At 46.5% G+C, this 19679-nt stretch overlaps 1 protein-coding gene and 1 pseudogene across 1 annotated transcript; one reads left to right on the forward strand and one right to left on the reverse strand.

Annotated features, from left to right (window-relative positions):
- Positions 1-12397: 12397 nt before the first annotated feature.
- On the forward strand, positions 12398-13309 carry LOC124704477 (annotated as a pseudogene).
- Positions 13310-17206: 3897 nt separating this feature from the next.
- Positions 17207-19029, reverse strand: LOC124697613. Its single transcript, XM_047230179.1, has 2 exons — positions 18073-19029; positions 17207-17855 (listed from the first exon to the last, which is right to left on the reverse strand). The coding sequence occupies exons 1-2, from the start codon at positions 19027-19029 to the stop codon at positions 17334-17336; spliced, it is 1479 nt and encodes a 492-aa protein (XP_047086135.1). The 3' UTR covers positions 17207-17333.
- Between the last annotated feature and the right edge of the window lie 650 nt (positions 19030-19679).

The following is a 19679-nucleotide window of genomic DNA, read 5'->3' on the forward strand; positions in this document are numbered from 1 at the left end:
ACCAAGGCGACAAACATACACAGATTGAAGTTGAGCTACAGTTGAACAGCATGAAGGAGGTGAAGTTAGAGGATATACCTGTAGTGAATGAATTCCAGGATGTGTTTCCTACGGAATTACCTGGTATGCCACCAGATAGGGAGATAGAATTCACTATCGACCTAATTCCAGGAACAGCTCCGATTGCTAAAGCACCATATAAGATGGGGCCTAAGGAGTTGAAAGAACTTAAGGAGCAATTGGATGACTTGGAACAGAAAGGATTCATTCAAGAGAGTGTTTCACCATGGGGATCACCTGTGATCTTCGTGGATAAAAGAGATGGAGGAAGAAGGATGTGCGGAGACTACAGGAATTTGAACAATGTCACAATCAAGAACAAGTATCCACTTCCAAGAATACAAGATCTATTCGATCAAGTTAGAGGCGCGGGAGTCTTTTCCAAAATTGATCTAAGATCCGGTTATCACCAGATAAAGATCAAGAAGGAAGACGTTCCGAAAACTGCCTTTGTCTCAAGGTATGGACATCATGAATACCTTGTAGTGCCTTTTGGATTAACCAATGCCCCAGCAATTTTCATGAATCTCATGAATAAGATTTTCATGCCATATCTAGACAAGTTTGTCATCGTATTCATTGATGATATCTTGATCTATTCCAAAGACAAAGCCGAACATGCTGAACATCTGAGGTTAGTGTTGCAAACACTAAGGGAACATCAACTCTATGCCAAGTTTAGCAAGTGTGAATTTTGGCTAGATCAAGTGGAATTTCTTGGTCATGTCATTAGTAAAGATGGAATAGCTGTTAACCCGAGCAAGGTAGCAGCAGTTCTAGAATGGGAAGCACCCAAGACTGTCAAGGAAATCCGAGGATTCCTAGGAATGGCAGGATATTATCGGAGATTCATTGAAGGATTCTCCAAGATAGCAGGACCAATGACGAAGCTGTTAAGAAAGAACACACCATTCGTGTGGTCAGAGGAGTGTGAGAAGAGTTTTCAAACTCTGAAGGAGAAACTCACCACGGCACCGGTGTTAGCGGTTCCGGAAGTTGGCAAGGATTACACCGTGTATTGTGACGCATCCAAGCATGGATTGGGTTGCGTACTCATGCAAGATCGGAAAGTGATATCTTATGGATCGAGGCAACTCAGACCTCATGAAGTAAACTATCCAACACATGACTTGGAATTAGCAGCAGTTGTATTTGCACTCAAAACTTGGAGACATTTTCTCTATGGAGCCAAGTGTGAGCTCTATACGGATCATAAGAGTCTCAAATACTTCTTCACTCAGAAGGAACTCAATATGAGGCAGAAAAGATGGCTTGAATTGATCAAGGATTATGATTTGACCATCAATTATACTCCAGGAAAGGCCAATGTTGTAGCAGATGCCTTGAGTAGGAAGAGCACCGGAGGAGTGGAACAAGAGATATCACCGGAGTTGAGGAAGGAAATAAGTCAAGCCCAAATACAACTTTGGGAGAAGGAAGCTCATGAAGGACTATCGGCTTTGCAAGTAGCCGATGAGCTAAATGTTAACCTGAAGAATGAGATAATGATGGGTCAGTTGGACGATCCATTCATCGTGGAGGAGATGAGAAGAATAGATGAGGGAAGACCATCAGAATTTCACCGCGGAGAATCGGGATCATTATGGTTCCAGAAGAGAATTTGTGTTCCGGATATTGCTGAAATCAAGGAAGTAATACTCCGGGAAGCCCATCAAACACCATACTCCATTCATCCGGGAAGTACAAAGATGTACATGGATCTAAAGGAGCTATTCTGGTGGAACAACATGAAGAGAGAAATAGCACAATACGTGGCGGAATGCCATACCTGCCAAAGAGTGAAGGCTGAACATCAGAGTCCGGCAGGGAAGTTACAACCTTTACCCATTCCAGAATGGAAATGGGAGGAGATAGGAATGGATTTCATCACCGGACTACCCATGACCAATAAAAAGAAGGACATGATATGGGTAATCGTGGACCGGTTGACGAAAAGTGCACACTTCTTAGCGGTAAATCAGCAAGATAAAGGAGAGAAACTCATCGATCTTTACATCAAAGAGATCGTGAGTAAACATGGAGTGCCCAAGAAGATCGTGTCGGATCGAGGATCCGTGTTCACGTCAGCATTTTGGAAGCAACTACACGAAGCTTTAGGATCCAAGTTGGACTATAGTACCGCCTATCATCCTCAGACAGGTGGACAAACCGAGAGAACCAACCAGATCCTAGAGGATATGCTTAGGGCTTGTGCCCTAGATTTCGGAGGATCATGGGAGGAGCACTTACCACTAGCAGAGTTTTCATACAATAACAGCTATCAAAGCAGCATCAAGATGGCACCGTTCGAAGCTCTGTATGGAAGGAAGTGTAGATCACCGATATGTTGGTATGAAGCCGGAGCAAGCAAAGAGTTCAACCCTGATTATGTCAAGGAAAAGCAACAAATAATTGACATTATCAGAGATAGGCTCAAGATAGCCCAGAGCCGACAGAAGAGTTATGCCGATCAAAAGAGGAGAACATGGGAGCCACAAGTTGGAGACATGGTATATCTCAAGGTGAGCCCGATGAAAGGACTTCAGAGGTTTGGAGTAAAAGGAAAGCTAAGCCCTAGGTACATCGGACCTTTTAAGATTCTGAGTCAAAACCGAGGGTTAGCCTTTGAATTGGAACTACCGGGAAGGTTATCTCAGGTTCACAACGTATTCCATGTGTCGCAACTCAGAAAATGTTTGAAGACCCCAGATGAACCAGTATCACATGAAGAGCTCGAGTTACAACCAGATTTGACTTACATCGAGAAGCCAGCGAAGATTCTCGAGGAAAACTGGAAACAACTCAGGAATCGAGCTATAAAGTATTGCAAGATACAATGGAAGCATCATCCCGAGAGGGAAGCCACCTGGGAAAAGGAGGAAGACCTGAGGAAAACATACCCCGAACTCTTCAGGTATTACAACCACAACTTCGGGACGAAGTTTTCTTTAAGGGGAAAGGCTGTAATGTCCCAGGTTTAGAGACGATCGAGGGGTAGATTTTAGAAAGGGATGTGCATTGCATTGTAATTTACGGGGAAATTTCGCGCTTTTAAAACAAAACTGCATCGAAGGGGGACAGGTTTCTCTCTCGACATCCTACAGGGTTAGGGTTTCGAGAGTGCGATGAACTTGTTCCTACTTGTCTAAATTAGGGTTTTGAGAAGAGAGAAGTGAAATTGCATTGAAATCATAAGTTGCATGATTGAATTACAAGTTAAGTTGTTTGAATAAATTCAAACCAAATTTGAATTTGAATTTCAAATTCAAACATCAAATGATTATCACATAATTCAAATTTGAGATAATTTAATAAATAATTATCATTAATCAAGATTATAAGTAATACAACAATTACATAAAGCTCATTAGAGGAAAACTTGAGCTTTATTGATATTCCCACATAATACAATGTCAATTACAATATTCAGAATTGAATTAAGAAATTACAACACATTACAAGAATTGAATAAATAGAAAAAGAAAAAGGAAAATTACAAGTTATTTAAATGTCCTAATCTACATTGTGATCTTCATGAATTCCTTGATCAAAGATGATCTTGAGTTCATCTTGAGCATCTTCTTGATCCCTGCACACACACACACAAAGCCAAACAAGGAATTAAGCCAAGTGGCAAAGCCACTTGGCAGGTTAGAAAATATTACATAGTGTGGATATGATCAAGCTGCCGAGCTGATCCATTCCACCAGCCCAAGTCCCAAGCCACACACACACAGGCAGCACACAAGGCTCGCTGCATGTGTGCATGCAACACACACACCTAGTGAGTCACCAGAGGTGAGATGTGAGTGCTGTCGACCAGGAAGCCAAGGCTGGACCATATAAAAGCTTTCCACAGCAAAACCCTAGTCACTTGATTCATCCATCGACAGACGTGCCTCACGGGTAAGTCACCAAGAACACCAAGAACAGCCTTGAACAGACCAGCTGCATGTTCAACACATCTTCACCACCACAACAAATAACCAAGAAGCATCAAGCTCACCAGGAGGAGCAGGGAAAGCAAATCAACCATAAGATCAACAAAGAAGCAAACCCTCTACACCAACACCAAATTCTAGGAGTTGGAGTGAGGTATACCAAGCATCATGAACAAACCAAATGGTTTTGTTCATATATAAGCATATGCACCAATCACACACAAGCAAAGGGGTGTGAAACCCTAGATTGTGTCATCATCTTGGCTACTAAGCCATATTGGTGCAAGCAAAGTACAGCTAAGGCCACTAGGAAATCATACTAATGGGAACAACGGCTATGACAACATCAATGTCATAACCGAAGAAATCCAGCCATGAGATGAAATCACTATGCTAGCCATCAGCTACACACCTAGCACCTACTAGTCTAGTCTAAACCATCGGACGATAGACAAATCATGTGTCTATCTTGATTATCAACATCAAGAGCCACTGGCAATTCACCAAGTGATTAGCTAGTGAGCATCTATTCATCAACAAGCCAACACAGGTGGGAGCCACCCTAACAACAAGGACTTACTGTCAGGGTTACCTCAACCACATCACAAAGTCCCACAGTTAAGCCTTACACATGCATCATCACCCAAGTGGGTTCAGAGTGGGCTAGGGTCCCCAACAATTGTTGGCATCCCTCTAGCCCAAGCAAATCAATTGATATGATCATCACTGTGTCACAGTTCACATCATTTATCCAAATAACAAGGCAAATTAAGCAGATAAATGAAACAGATAAGCTACTGATGCACAGGGTCTTGCAGATGATCCAAAGGATCATTGCACACAGTCACTGATGCTTGGACAAGCACCAGCACACCCACACTAAGTCTGTAGGAAGCACAAATACCACCGAATGAGCACCAGTGAGTCACGTAGAGAGGCACCCACTAATTCACAATCAAGAAATGATCATATGATCATCGAGGCTTGCTATAGCATGCCAATACATGTTAGAGCATCACCGAGCAAGCAAAGCATGAACCGGATAATTAAATAGCCACACATAATCAACAATTGCTTCACGGATAATCAAATAGATGATTTATAATTGTATCCAGCAAGCACATCAAAGACTTGATGAACCACTCGGATCATGATAAACAAGTACAAGCACTTAGTGCTCATCACCGAATCATACCATTAAGCCAACAAGCAATGCTCGGATGAGCATGCTCATGAATTTGAGCACAAGAACTAGTCACAGAAGCTCAGGCACTTGCAAAATTGCAAGAATTGCATACTGCAATTAAGCCATTGAAGCATATATGAATACACATGAGTGTCAGGCAAGCATAGAAACAAGAACAGAGGCACAGGGAAGAATTCTAGCAAGTAAAGCAAGCTTTCACAGGCACATAGCTTAGCAATCTTGCACAGCAGCACAAGCAGCACATCGGCATAAGCGACACGAGCAGGCACACGCAGACACGGCATCGGCGCAGCAGCAGTAAGCACGGCCACGGAGCAGCATGAGCACGGCTATCCTCTCCACGAGGAGGAGAAGCCATGGCCAAAGCTAAGGGAGGAGGAAGAAGAACAAGCACACGAGAGAGAGGGAGAGATGGCGAACGTACTCGGGGTCGAGCAGGCGGAGCAACCATGGCGGCCACGGCGGCACACGCCGGGCGCGGCGGCGCCGAGGCCAAGCCGGGCCATGGCGGCGCCACGGCACCACCCCACCATGGCGGCACAGCCACGGCGGCGCCATCACGCCGAGAGCTCGGGAGCCGCGGGATCACGCGGATCCCGTAACCCTAGCCATGGCGAAGAGGGTCAAGGACGAGCGGGAGCGGCGTCTGCTCCAGATCGACGCGGATGGAACGGATCGCCGTCACTTGGCGGTTCGATTGCGCCCCATGGCGAGGGCCATGGCGGCCGGAGACCGCCGGAATCGGCCGGCGACGGTGAGGGCGACGCAGGTCGCCAGAGAGAAAGGGGATTAGGGTTAGGTCGAGGCGGCGCGGGGTGGTGAGCGAGTAAGCGACCGCTCGGGTCGGTTGGACCCGAGCTGGTCTAACCCAACCCACTGGGCTCCACTGAGAGGTGGGCCCAGGGGCAATTGTGACTTTTCATAATTCAAATAAAAACCAGAAACTTTGAAATTCAATAAAAAATTGATAAGAGCTCTAAAAAAATAATTAAAAATATGAAAATCAATCAGCATAAAATTCTCTATCCAAATAAAATATCAAAGAGAATTTTTGAAGATAATTAAGAATAAGTCTTAATTTGATGATTTAAATAATGATTTAAATCACACATATTATTTTCAATAAAGAAAATAAGTCCATTAATGTAATTGGACTATAAAAACACCTTGACAATATTTCAAGGTTGTATTTACCCTAAATAAAGAATCTCCAAATTGTTCTTAGTATTAACCTCTCACATGAAATAATAACGACATCGGAAGGGGGGAACAAACCCTAAAACTGGAATCATGCATAATTGCTTCTTTAACCATTGCCCTTATCGGACAATGATGCTATTTTTCAGAGACAGAGGACAAGGGTCAGTCCACACCATCCAACTGCAAAACTTTGCAGTGTTCAAGCAAGTTCATCACTTGCTCATGTCATTTGAGTATTTCTATCAAATTACTTGCAAAGTACTATGGTTATCACTATTGCATAAAAACCAAAACCACTACTTTCATAACTATGAATATGACTATGTGGTGGGCAATGGAACCATGGATTGTGTTGATATGGTGGAGGTTCCATTGCAAGGGTTTATATCCATCTAGGATTAAACAACAAATGTCGCCAGTGATTCTTGTGCCGTAATACCCGTGTTAACCATAAGATCTGGAGTGGGACGGACTAGTCAATCGTATTTCCACCTCTTGTACATCAACGGATGCGCTTACCGTAGCGGTTGTATCCGGCGGAACAACCGGAGGGTGGGGATCCCACTCTAATTCCCCACGGTAATGCATTGCTTGCCGTAGCGCTTGTGTCTTGCGGAACAACCGGAGGGTGGGGATCCCACTCTAATTCCCCACGGTAATGCGGTCTATGATGGGTTGCAGCTGCCGGCGAAGGAGTTTATGGTAGAGCCCAGAACTGTTGTCGTGGTCGGGGTCCACCCTGAAATTACGGGAATAATGAGACCGGCGAGGACCCAGGGTCGGGGTTTGCAACAAAGGGTGGGTGTGCGAGGTAGCGGAGGAATATGATTGACTATGACCTTATACCGGGCCTCACACCGAAGGAAGTGTGGACGGGAAAGCTGCCCGGTTGGCACCAAGGTTAAGATCTCTTATGGGTAAAGCAACACACCTCTCGCGAGTGTAAAGAATCGTGACTGTCACTCCCGTTCCGGGATAAGGAACTGCGAACGCGGCCGGAAAGGAGCTCCATGAAGTTCTAGTAAACCGGTGAAGGTTGACGGACATAGCTCTTTGAAATAAAAGCAACCTCTTGAAGAAATGTTTATCAAAACTTGCATTGGTATTAGACTTTCTGGTCTAATATCGTAGCTAGTGCATTAAACACCTCTTATCTATAATGAACTTGTTGAGTACGCTCGTACTCATCCCAATCTTAAATCCCTTGCTTAGATTGTCTGAATCGTCTGGAGGAGGACTACGACAACAATGAAGGAGCCGAGATCATCGGCTATGAAGAACCAGACCTCTCTGGAGGTATCGAAGGCGTAGACTATCTCATAGTCTACGGAACCGGGGAGGCTTCCGGAGGAGAGCAAGCCTAGAATCATCTAGTAGTGGTAGTAGCCGAGCAGCATGAACTCTTAGTATTTAGCTGCTCGAGAGAATAAATGTACAACTTAATGAGACATCTATATTGTAAGCTAAGTTGGGTTCGCCTCGAACCCAGGAGTATCCCTATTAGGACCCAAGAGGAGCTCCGAGACGATATATGTATGATGTTTGTAATATTAAATGAATGAGTTATGGACCTGCTATGTTCTGTTGTACTACTCTGAGGGATGTAATATTTGCGGAATGGTACTTCGTGAATGTTATATCAACGACTGGCATACTACAACATGTAGTGGTATGCAGGGTCACCACATACTGCCTTCTCCAAATGCTCCACCTCACATTAGAATGGCATGTCGACCTAGTATCTCATCCATGGCTGAGCTGCCAAGAAGAGTGGATGGACTACATCCTAGGAAGACAAGGAATCAACAAATTTGTGAGTACCCTCCCTTACAACACTTCGAGAGGGCCCTTGAAGGACAACACCTGCATGCATTGATACCTCCAGAAATAGAAAAAGAAGTGGTTGCTTCAACTGTACTATGCAAGATCAAGAGGGCTATGAAGATATGGTTGGTTAGGGTGAGGAACAAATTAAGGAAGCAGTAGTGTGTGTAGCTGCAACCATGTAGTGTGTGTCTTTTCAACCATACTATGTGCCTAAAAAGAGGAATCAATGATAGATGGTGTCATGCTGTGGAAGATCAAAAAAGACATCCAAGGGTTTGCAAAGAAGGTGGCCATCAGTTGTTAGCCACATAATGAGTAATTTTAAGACTAGTTTCTATAATTCCTAGCAGTTCATGTGTTACTACTAGATACCAATGGCCTGCATTGTACCTTTGTTTGCTAATGTTATATGAGAATAATGTAATCTTTTAATGTTCTTGGAAAAACTCTGAATTTTTCTATAACTCGGAACTGAAATTGCAGTAACACCAAAATTCAGATTTAACACTTCTCCAAACATGCTAAAAATTTGCAAATTTTGGTTTTATGGGATGACAAGACTCAAACTAACATATATACCACTAGATTATCACAAAAAAACTATCGATTCTCCGATTCAACTAGAATAGTCTCCGCTTTTTTCGCGAAACAGGACATCTCTACCATGTACAAAATAGCCAACTACGATGAAGACTCGTGGGCACGGTCGACATTGTCATTGATTATGCGTTGGTTCAACGCAAAAACTTGAAGATCATGATTTCAATCGAATACTCACCGAGAACGGATTTCCTATCCATGTCGAGAAGGAGCAAAAATAGAGGGAGAAGAAAGAAGTGAGGACAGCGAGCCGTACCGTAGACATGCGAATCATCCTTCTAGAGCCTCTCGCGAATCTTCGGCAAGTTCATCGCGTGCAGCGGTGGGAGCAGTGCCAGGAGCAGCTGCGCGTGTGCGAGGAATAACAGGACGACTGCACCACTAATTTTGGTTAAGAAAAAGAACCGCCTTTTGCTAACGAGCCAGCCAGCGGGACGAGAGTAAAACGAGAGGCATGTTTACGAGTGGCTTCTTTGCAAAATAACCATGCAGAAATCACCTGGCGACCAATTCGGACTCCACTGTGGTAGAATGTGATTTTGAGGACCAAATCATCACATGTTATATAAGTTCTAGGACGGCTTTTTAACATTTCGCAAGTTCTAGAACCAAATCATCATTGTTATACAAGTTGTTGGAGGAAATGTGTAATTAGCTCACACAAGAAAGTAATTACAAATAAGAATTTAAAGACTCTACCAGAAACGCGCGACGAAACAAGTATTCTAGTGTCTTCAACGAAAAGTCATATTGGATCATGGGCACCAGTGCTCTTATCGTATTAAAAAATTCAAAAATTATATTTATATGTTTAAAAAAATTATGTAACAAAATTCGAAAATTACCTAATGATGTACCCCACTAACCTACAAAATCTTAATTTCAAATGTTTTGTTTTTTGACCTATACAAAAATGACAAAATCTGTTTTCTTTTTGTAGATTTGAATCACTATACTCAAATCTATGCATTTGTTATTTTTGTGGAGTCTAAAATACACATTATTTTCAGTTGAAAATTTACACGATTATGGGATACAATACCGACTACGTCATGGTTTATTTTCAGATTTTTATGAAGCTTAGAAATATGATTTTTATTTATTTTTTGAAGTGAGGTGCTCATGTGCACCAAATATATGTCCAACCTTTTTCTGGCGATTGCCACCGCATTACCATCCGAGAACAAGAGCAAAAAAACGCATGCGGTGGTGCCTGTCCTGTCCAATCTACAAGAAAATCCTTCGATGGCGTCACAGCACATATCATGTCTACCCTCATCACCGATCCAGAAATAGAAATGAGGCTTACAACTTTATCATTGATAAATTCAAATCGAAACTTTCTACTTATAAGGCTGATAAACTTTCTCATGCTGCCCGTCTTGAGCTTATTAAATCTGTGTTCTCCTCTATCCCTGTGTATTACATGTTCAACAAAAAAATTCATAGCCAAACTTACTGCCATCATAAGAACTTTTTGGTGGACGGGAGTTAGAGAAGAAACTAGTTCTAAAACTATGTGTCTCAAAGCTTGGAAAGACATTTGTTCTTCAAAAAAAGATGGTGGTTTAGGAATCCGAAATCTTCAAGCTATTAATCATGGTCTCATTCTGATGGCTGCTTGGAGAATTGCAGAACAACCTTGTGATTTTCTTAGTGCAGTTTTAAAGTCCAAATATTTTCCAAGTTCATCCATTTGGCGCCCAAATCCCAATGCTCCAAAATCTGCTTTCTGGGCATCCATTATTAAAATTTTGCCTATCCTTAAAACCCATTGCTTTTATCAAATCACTCAAGGTAATATTTCAATTTGGAGCTCCCCTTGGTGTACAGGCTGGACTCACATCTATGATTCTCTTATAACACAACATGACAAATATACATATTCTGCTCAAGTAAAAGATTTGTGGTTAACTAACCAGCAGACTTGGAATAACACTCTTATTGACTCCCTGTTTCAGCAACCTTTAGCAGATAATATCAAGAACACATCGATCATCAACTCCCAGGAAAAAGATGTGCTGTGTTGGAAACTTACTCTCTCTGGTAAGTGCAATGCGAAAAGTTCTTATTGGGCTTGTCTCAAAAACTTACAGGAACAAGGAGAACCCAAACCAAGACAGGTACAGATGGAAACAAAAAAGATTCTCAAGGAGGTTTGGAAAGACAAAACTTTAATTCCTAGAGTTCAAGTTTTTGGTTGGAGATTCCTTTCTAAAGCGATGCCCACTGGAGCAAGAGCAGGTAAGTACAGTAAACACATAAGCAAACTTTGTTGTAGGTGTGGTTTAGAGGAAGATGATGTCCATCTTTTCTTCACTTGTTGCTTCTCTAAGGCTGCTTGGTTCTCGGATCCTTGGTATATAAGGACTGAGGTGATAGTTTCTAATGCTAGTTCCCTCACGCAAATCTTGCAAACCATTTTAAATTTAAATCATCCTCATGTTAACCTTAAAAATGTCTTGAATTTTATGTGGTGCATTTGGAAGGCTAGAAATGATTTATTGTTCAACAAAAAGATTGCCTTCCCACTCACATTAAGTATAAAGCTCAAGCTATTAATCAAAATCTGGAGAAAATGGAAATTGTTCGAGGTCCAGGTGAACAGGACGCAAGAAATCAACAAAACAAGCAGGACCCAGGATGCTCAAGAAGAACTTGCGAGAATCAAACAAGGTGATACGATCAACAATGACATGGCAATCCAAGGCAACAAAATTTATATAGATGCAGCTTGGAAAATAAAAAAGTCTCCAGGTTTCAAGGGGAGTACAGCTACAGGAATTGGTGTCTTTTGTCAACTCCAACACTCTTCTAGACAATACAAGGCGATGATTCAAGCAGCCATGCCAACAATACCCTCTCCTCTTCATGCTGAAACGGCGGCTCTTGTCTTTGCAGCGCAGATGGCTGAGCAAATGAATATCTCCCCGGTCACTTTTCTCACAGACAATCTAAATCTGGCCAAAGCTGCTTCTGCTGAAAAGATTACAGACTCAAGTGTCCCTTGGGAGCTAAGGGAGCAAATTGCAAACTACAAAAAGGCGTCCAGGAATTTGCAAGCCAAAATTTTCCATGTCAAAAGAGATATGAATAGAGTTGCTCATGACTGTTCTCAACAGGCAATAAGACAATCCTTGTTTGAGTCTATCTTCTGTTGCTCTAGTTCAGCTCACCTTAGTAGCACTTGCCCTCTACTTCTAGTTTTTCAAAATCTTCGTTTACAGGGTATTGTACTAAACGCTGTATACTGTCGATGAGCTGAATATATTTGGCGCCTTCGGCGCCTCTCCTTGTGCAAAAAAAAAAAAAAAAAATCACCGATCCTCTGCGCACAGTCCTCCAGTGTCACCCGCTCGTCCGTCCCACTCTACACACAACCAGACGGAAACCTTGGAAGATTTGGGTGACGCAAGCGGTGACACCTGCGAACCACCAATTCGATCTTGCCATGCCATCTCTCGAGTAGTCGAGTCAAAACTTGCTAGACCATTCCGGAAGCCGCACGGGCACCCGCTCATCTTCCCGGCCGGACGGCCCCTATAAATGCTCACCCACATCCTGATCAGTTACTCATCTGCACAACACTCAGAACCCACAAACACCAACAATGGCGCCCGAGAAGAACAGCTCCGACCTCGTCCTCCTGGACTTCTGGGTCTCGCCCTTCGGGCAGCGCGTCCGCATCGCGCTGGCCGAGAAGAGCCTCCCTACGAGTACGTCGAAGAAGACCTCGCCGGCAAGAGCGACCGGCTCCTGCAGTCCAACCCAGTCCACAAGAAAACCCCGGTGCTCCTCCACGGCGGCAAGCCCGTGAACGAGTCCCTCATCATCGTGCAGTACCTCGAAGAGGCCTTCCCCGACACCCCTTCCCTCCTCCCCGCCGACCCCTACGCGCGCGCGCAGGCCCGCTTCTGGGCCGACTACGTCGACAAGAAGGTCTACGACTGCGGCGCCCGCCTCTGGAAGCTCAAGGGCGAGCCGCAGGCGCAGGCTAGGGCGGAGATGCTGGAGATCCTCAAGACCCTGGAGACGGAGCTCGGGGACAAGGAGTTCTTCGGCGGGGAGCATGGGTTCGGGTTCGTCGACGCCGCCTTCGCGCCCTTCACGTCGTGGTTCCAGAGCTACGAGAAGCTCGGCGAGTTCAAGGTCGCTGAGGTTGCGCCCAAGATTGCGGCGTGGGCGGACAGGGTCGGCAAGAGGGAGAGCGTGGCCAAGAGCCTCTACTCGCCGGACAAGGTCTACGACTTCATCGGCGTCCTCAAGAAGAAGTACGGCATCGAGTAGGTTCGGCAATCTTCTGGTAGCGAGCGATGGGCGGCTCAGTGCGTGCCATACGTTTGCTGGATTTGTTCGCGTAGTATGCGGTTGTTACTTGTCATGTGTGGGTGCGTGTTGTATACGTGTGTGCGTCAAAGCGGGTTGATTCCTTTGTGTGGAACAAAATAAAAGCTGGTCGTCGTTTTAGGATTTATGCATCGGTCTCCTCCGCATTTAAACTTTGGTGAACCGAAACACATTCAGAACTGAAACACATGAACGGCCAAAATCTTTTTTTTATACCTCTTCGTAACTAGGGGCGCACTGACTAAAAGTGAATATAAAGACATAAATACAAGCCTAGAGGAGCCCGTATAAACACATAAATACAAGCCTAGATGAGCCCGTACAATCCGCTTAAGTCTATTATATCCAGTAGTAAGACGCGTAGACAACGTACGCTGAAAACAGAAACGTGTGGATAAAATATTCCGTCGATCACAACGGCTGGTAGGAACATTGAATACGCCTAATATATCTATACGAGAGAATATGAAGCTTGATATGGGTTTCTGCGGACCAAGAAAAGAAGCACCAAGGAAAACTTACTCATTCAAGTTTTGGTGAGGGGGGACCGAAGCAAGCCTCTCGTCTTAGTGCAACAATTGATGAGTGTTTGTGGTGCTGCATTTTACTTTTGCAACTTATTCCCTTCTGCTGCCCACTATGTTGTGAGTAACTTTTCGTGCAAATCAGATTTTGCAAACTTTAAGAAATAATAAATAGATAATAATGTAAAGATCTACTATACTAAATACATATTATCTAAAATTATATTTCAACTTTATGCGCAACCTATTTATAGTAGGAGGAAGTATAGCATCTAAAGAGTATATTAGACACGACGCATTAGCAGTCGACTGTTATTTTAAAGCAACCAATTTTCACTCAATGGCTGGATGGCAATTATGCAATTTTAGCACTGCCACAACTTTTATTGGGTACTGCTCTGGATTGTCGCCAAATATTAGTGTCGATTTAGGGTGCGACCTCATGACAAGTTGTTGCGTGGCAATGTCAAAACAAGAATCAGAACAAGAATTGCCCTCCCAACCATAGGGTGGGCAACTTGGCTTTGCACCTAGATATATGATTCCCAACATGTTCTCGGTATAAATTTCCTAGGCTTGTTCCAATCAAAAGGTTTGGATAATTTTCCTTTTCTTTTATCTCGGCCTTTTTTTAATCGATGTATTTGGAAAAGATATCCAGCATCGCGTCAGCGAAGCATGTAAACACGGCCACGTGCATATGCGGACACTGGCTACGCTGTTAAGCTGAATTTTCAATTCAAAATCGCGTAGGGTTTTTTCATGATATAATCACGTGCGTAACACGTCGAACTGTTTCTGAACAAACACCTACCTCCTGCGTGTGCCCCGCAGGCGGCTGGCTGAAGACTGACGGGAAGCAGCCCCGGCCCCATGATGCACACTGATTTCCACAAGGATGGCGCTATATGGAGGAGACAAGTCGGGATGTTTCGAGAAGGAGGGCGGCCAGATGGTCCAGGTGGACTGGTTTTGGTCCTACCAGCCAACCACGTGTACAGCTCACTCCGCTGTCCCGATTTGTGGAAATGGATCACTTTAACTAAATCTAAATATCCAACACAAATTTATTCATGGTTTTGCTAATTATTGTTGTAAGAATTAAGTTACAGCTCATTTTTCAACTTCAGAATTTCCAATCATGATTCGCATGGCATTGCAACTTTGGCAAGTGAGAATTTTTTCAATTACATAGGTACAACTTAGATTGGGCGGTGCTGCCTACCGTCGTCTTCATCGCCGTCTACTTCGACCCGTCGTCAACAACATTGTCATCAACAACGTGACTGCTAGAGCATCTCCAGTCGCGTCCCCCAAACCGTCCCCCAAAGGGATTTGGGGCGCGCCGGACAAAAAAACGTTCCCAGCCGCGCGCCCCAAAGCCCTTTTTTGTCCGGCGCGCCCCGATACGGTGTCCGGCGCCCCGAGCCCGTCCCCGTCCCACCGGGGACGCTCCGGGGACGCCGGACACAACGAAAAGCGAGGCCAACCGACGCGGGCCCGACGCGTCAGCGGCACGGAAGGCTAAAACCCCGTCGCCTACCTTTGGTCAAGCGACGTTGGCGTCCCTGTTTTCCCAGGCGACGCAGGGACGCGTCTCGTCGTGCATGGCCGCGTGGCCGTCCGCGCCGGAGTTATTGCGTGCAACCACCCGCTGCCGCCGCTATTTTAAGACGCCCTCCGGTTATCGCCGCTCATCATAATCCTTCTCGTCGCCGCCGCCTCCGCTTCCCGGATCCTCTCCCTCGCCGCTCAAAAAATGTCGAGCTCGTCCTCCCGCAAGATCGCCGCGGCGAGCGGCTTCGGCCGCGGCAGCCTCACCGTGGCGGAGGCGTGGGCGGCGTACCACGCCCGGTATCCGGTCCCGCCGGACGTGCGGCTGCCAAGCGGCGGCGGCCGGAAGATGGCCGTGAACGGCATTGGCATCCCGCCGCCGCCGAAGCCGGACACGCAGCAATGGCGGGACGCCATCAAGGCCCGTCGGGCTCAACTCACCGCCGAGGAGCGGGCGGATCCGACATGGGCGGCCAAGGACAACGACGGCGGTGGACGACGTACTTCAAGGCCAAGTACGACGTCGAGATGCACGGCACCGACGGGCTCATCGGCGGGCCCAACAGGCTGGAACGGGGAAGGCCGCGCCACGTTGCGGGGCGTTCGGGGCGCGCCCTCGAGAACGTCATCCGCGGCCTCCGCAACGGCGCTCCGCGGGCTGGAGATGCCGTCGTCGCCGCCGCCGTCTCCTCAATGGCAGCCGAGGAGGACGACGTACTCGTCCTCCTCGCACTCTTCTTCCTCGGGGCCGGCGCGATCGACGCCGTCGTCGTCGTACCGGTCGGCGCCGTATACCGTTCCCAAACGGGAGGTCAAGGAGGAGCCGGCGACGCCCGTCAACACGAGGCGTGGCGGTAGCGGCAGCGGGCGGCAGCAAGGGAGGCGCGGCGGCGCCCTCCTCATCCCGAGCCGGATGTGAAGGAGGAGCCGGAGGAAGCGTCGCGGGCGGCGCTGCCGGCGGAGTACGGCGGCGGCAGCGGCTCATCGCCGGCGGCGACGACCCCGAGGACCGCCCGGGGCTGCGGGCGGCGTTCTGGCGTCCATGGACGACAAGGACGCCTGGAGGGGCAACCTGGACGCGGCGATCGCCATGTCCATCCGCGACTCCGGCAAGCCGCCGGTGGACCTCACCGACGACGGCGAGCAGGACCAAGCGGCTTGGTGAAGGACGAGCCCGTGGACGAGCCCGTCGACGAGCGCGTCAAGCGAGGAGGTCATCACCGACGAGATGTACAACTTCCAGCGAGTACTACGACGCCTCCGGCCGCCGCAAGTGGTTCTAGATTAGGTTTAGTTTTAAAGTTAGTCAAATTTCGTTCGAATCTATGTAAGTTTGGACGAATCTAATCGAATCTAGTCAAGTTTAAAATTTGCGAAATTTTGTTTGGGGGACGCGACTGGGGAGCGACGTCCCCCAAACGCGGCACGAACGAAACACGTCCCCCAAACGCTCAATCCGGCGCGGTTTGGGGGACGGTTTGGGGGACGCGGCTGGAGATGCTCCTACGACATCATCTACCACACCTCCATCGCCACCTCCACCGGATCGGTACGTGCGGCATATCTCAATCTGTTTAGCGAATGATGTTGTGTTGTTTGCCTTGCTACTATTCATGTTGATTAATGAATCTAGTATGTTTGAATTTCACATGTTAGTACTTGATGTCGTCATGTTTCATATTCTGAAATTAATCATGGAACTTGTGTCAAATTATCCAACAGAATGAAGCTAATTCCCATTTGAACAAGCTAGTCATCACCATTAGAGGTTACTTTCTCATCAACTAAATGGAAATCCTCCCTGAACCTAATATTAGTCATTCTTTTTTACACAAAAGTGTTTATTTATCTGTTTAATTATAACAAAATAGAGTGTTATTCGAATAATGGTAGTAGGGGCTGCATTTCATATGAGGAAGTCCGTTAGGCAACAATACAGGCTTCAATTCAAATGAAATCAAAGAGTACAAACAGAGTAGCAACTTTATTCTAGAGTTTAGTAGCTCCTTCAAACCACAAAAGATAGATCATTGTGATTCCATGAATGATATTTGCAGTGATTTCCAAAGGCTTCTAGGACCTGAAGCGAATCACATCGGGGGAAGCCATTATCAGCCCACCGGTAATCTTTTCCCTCAAAGAATCCTTCTCCTGGCTCGTCCTTGGATATGTTGATGGAAATACCTCGGTCTCATAATCCTCAAATTCTTTGGTGCAGAACTTGCACACCTTCCTATCATACAGAGATATCTCTTCAACGTTTGCCGCAGCTTTCATGACACGCCTAACGAATCCCGTGAAGTTGTCGTCTGACTGGAAGCCGTAGATCGTTAGCTTGGTTAAACTCTTGTGCTTGAAATCGGGAGCAGGTAGCTGCCACTTCACATCCGCTTTCTTTCTGCGAATGCTTAGTTTCTCTGTGCCGCACCAATGATCCCACACCGTGAGACAGAGCTCGTCCAGGGATGGTGCAGCTTCAAGGAAGAACATTGTCCAGGCGATGTCACATCCTTCAGGAAGGAAGTCCATATTCAGATGGCGCAGTTTGTTAAGCACATGAGCAAGCAGTCTCGGGCTCTCTGGTCGAACCCATATCTGGGACAAACGACAAAACAATGGATTAGCGGGTGTAGAATGCAGATAAACTACATCCTCAGGAGGTGACAATGAAGTCTCAGTTACACTATTGTTACATACATGCAAGTAAAACCTATTTGTAGACTGTGTTTTTTTCAATAATAATGATATATAGTAATAACAACAATCTGATGAGTCGACTGCATCATGAGACAGAGAGGACGTGGGTGAGTACCTTCTCACTTTGGAAATCCAGATGCAGGTTGGTTATGGTTGGGGCGTTAGCAAGCACCTGGCTTAGCTTCAGGGTCTGGCCCCAATAACAATTCTTAGTGAGGCTTAGCTTCGCAAACTGTGGCACGTCAACGAAGTACAAGGGATCTTCGTCGTAGACCCAGTCAGTATAGTTCATCCGCTGGAGCTTCGGTAGACAGATTAGCTCCACCGTCTCAAACTTCCCACAGAAGATCTCGAGCTCGACGAGTCTCGGATGCTCAACTCTCAGCACCGAACTGTTCCCCGCGTCACAATTATGGAGACGCAGAGACTCGAGCCGCTCGCAAGCGCTGAGTACCTTGGGGATGTCCGATTCGCCAAACCTCAGATTATGCAGATCCAGCCGCGTCAGGCAGGCGAACGCGTCGGGACAGTCGCCGAGAAAAGTATTGAACTGCTCCCCGAACTGGAGTAAATCGGCGTCGGCGCAGTGCTCGAAACCACACTCCGTCAGTACTTCGAACTCCACGGCCCCGTCCAGCTTCCGCGCCGCCATGGCGAGGGCAACAGATTTGCCGATGGAGATGCAGTCGTAGCGCCTCAGGACGAACCTGAGCTTCAGCTGGCGAACGGGGTACAGTGGTGATCTCGAGCTGATCAGGATCATGTCCGTCACGTCGGCCACCGCGCCGTTGATCCGGGCCAGGTCTCGCGTGGTCGTAAAGGATTGATCGTCGGCGCGCATAGCGGAATAGAAGTCGATGAAGATCTGCGAGAGCATGGTGGGCAGCTTGAGCATCTGCTTGGAGAGGATGCAGGTTCTGATGGCGTCGAGCGTGCCCAGCCGCTCTAGGATGTTGAGCAGCGCGTCGTCGGGCAGCTGGCTTAGTCTGTCGTCCCTGCTGCATGTTGCTGCTTGCCGTGACTGCAGGTAGGACGCGGAGGGGCGGGGATAAGTGGTGGATGAGGGATACATGAACGAGAAGGAAACGCAGAGCAGCGACGACTTACATCACGGCGGCAGCGGCCCTTCATGTTGATCCGGTCTCAGACAGGCCAACAAAAACACAAGCTCACAATGGTGGACGCCTGAACTGGGCTTATTTATAGCAAGCTCCGAGTCTTGTCCCAAGACTGGCTTCCGAGTCCAATACAAACTGATGTACAAGTCGTAAATCTCCTGGTCTACTGCAAAAAAAACTTAGCTCTGGTGGTTTGGCTCCTTGTGGTGGAACCAGTCCACTCAGATTCAAGTTCTAGACTTACCATGCGTGTTTGCATTTATCTGAATTTATTCTAGAATTTAACCGGCGCTATGCTTTCAGTGGTAGGTGACGTGTCTGTCAACAGCGAGGCGCCAGTGCGTGCGTTCATAGGGGTGTTTGTACATGCGAGTTTATGAACGTCTGCGTTGTACTGTGTTCTTAAAAAAAAGATCTCCTAGTCTACCTTTTTTATGGCAGGAGACGGGCCACACATCAGCGCGCGAAAGAGAGGCGATCATCAGGCATACGAGATGTGACCAATGGATTGTGGCACGTTCACTTCTCCCAACTTTAAGCCTGATTGGTTGCTAGCGAAATTTTGCTATTTATGTTTTTGACTCGCTCTATGCTGCATGAGGAG

Source organism: Lolium rigidum, chromosome 3 (assembly GCF_022539505.1).
Source record: "Lolium rigidum isolate FL_2022 chromosome 3, APGP_CSIRO_Lrig_0.1, whole genome shotgun sequence".
NCBI classification, from domain to species: Eukaryota; Viridiplantae; Streptophyta; class Magnoliopsida; order Poales; family Poaceae; genus Lolium; species Lolium rigidum.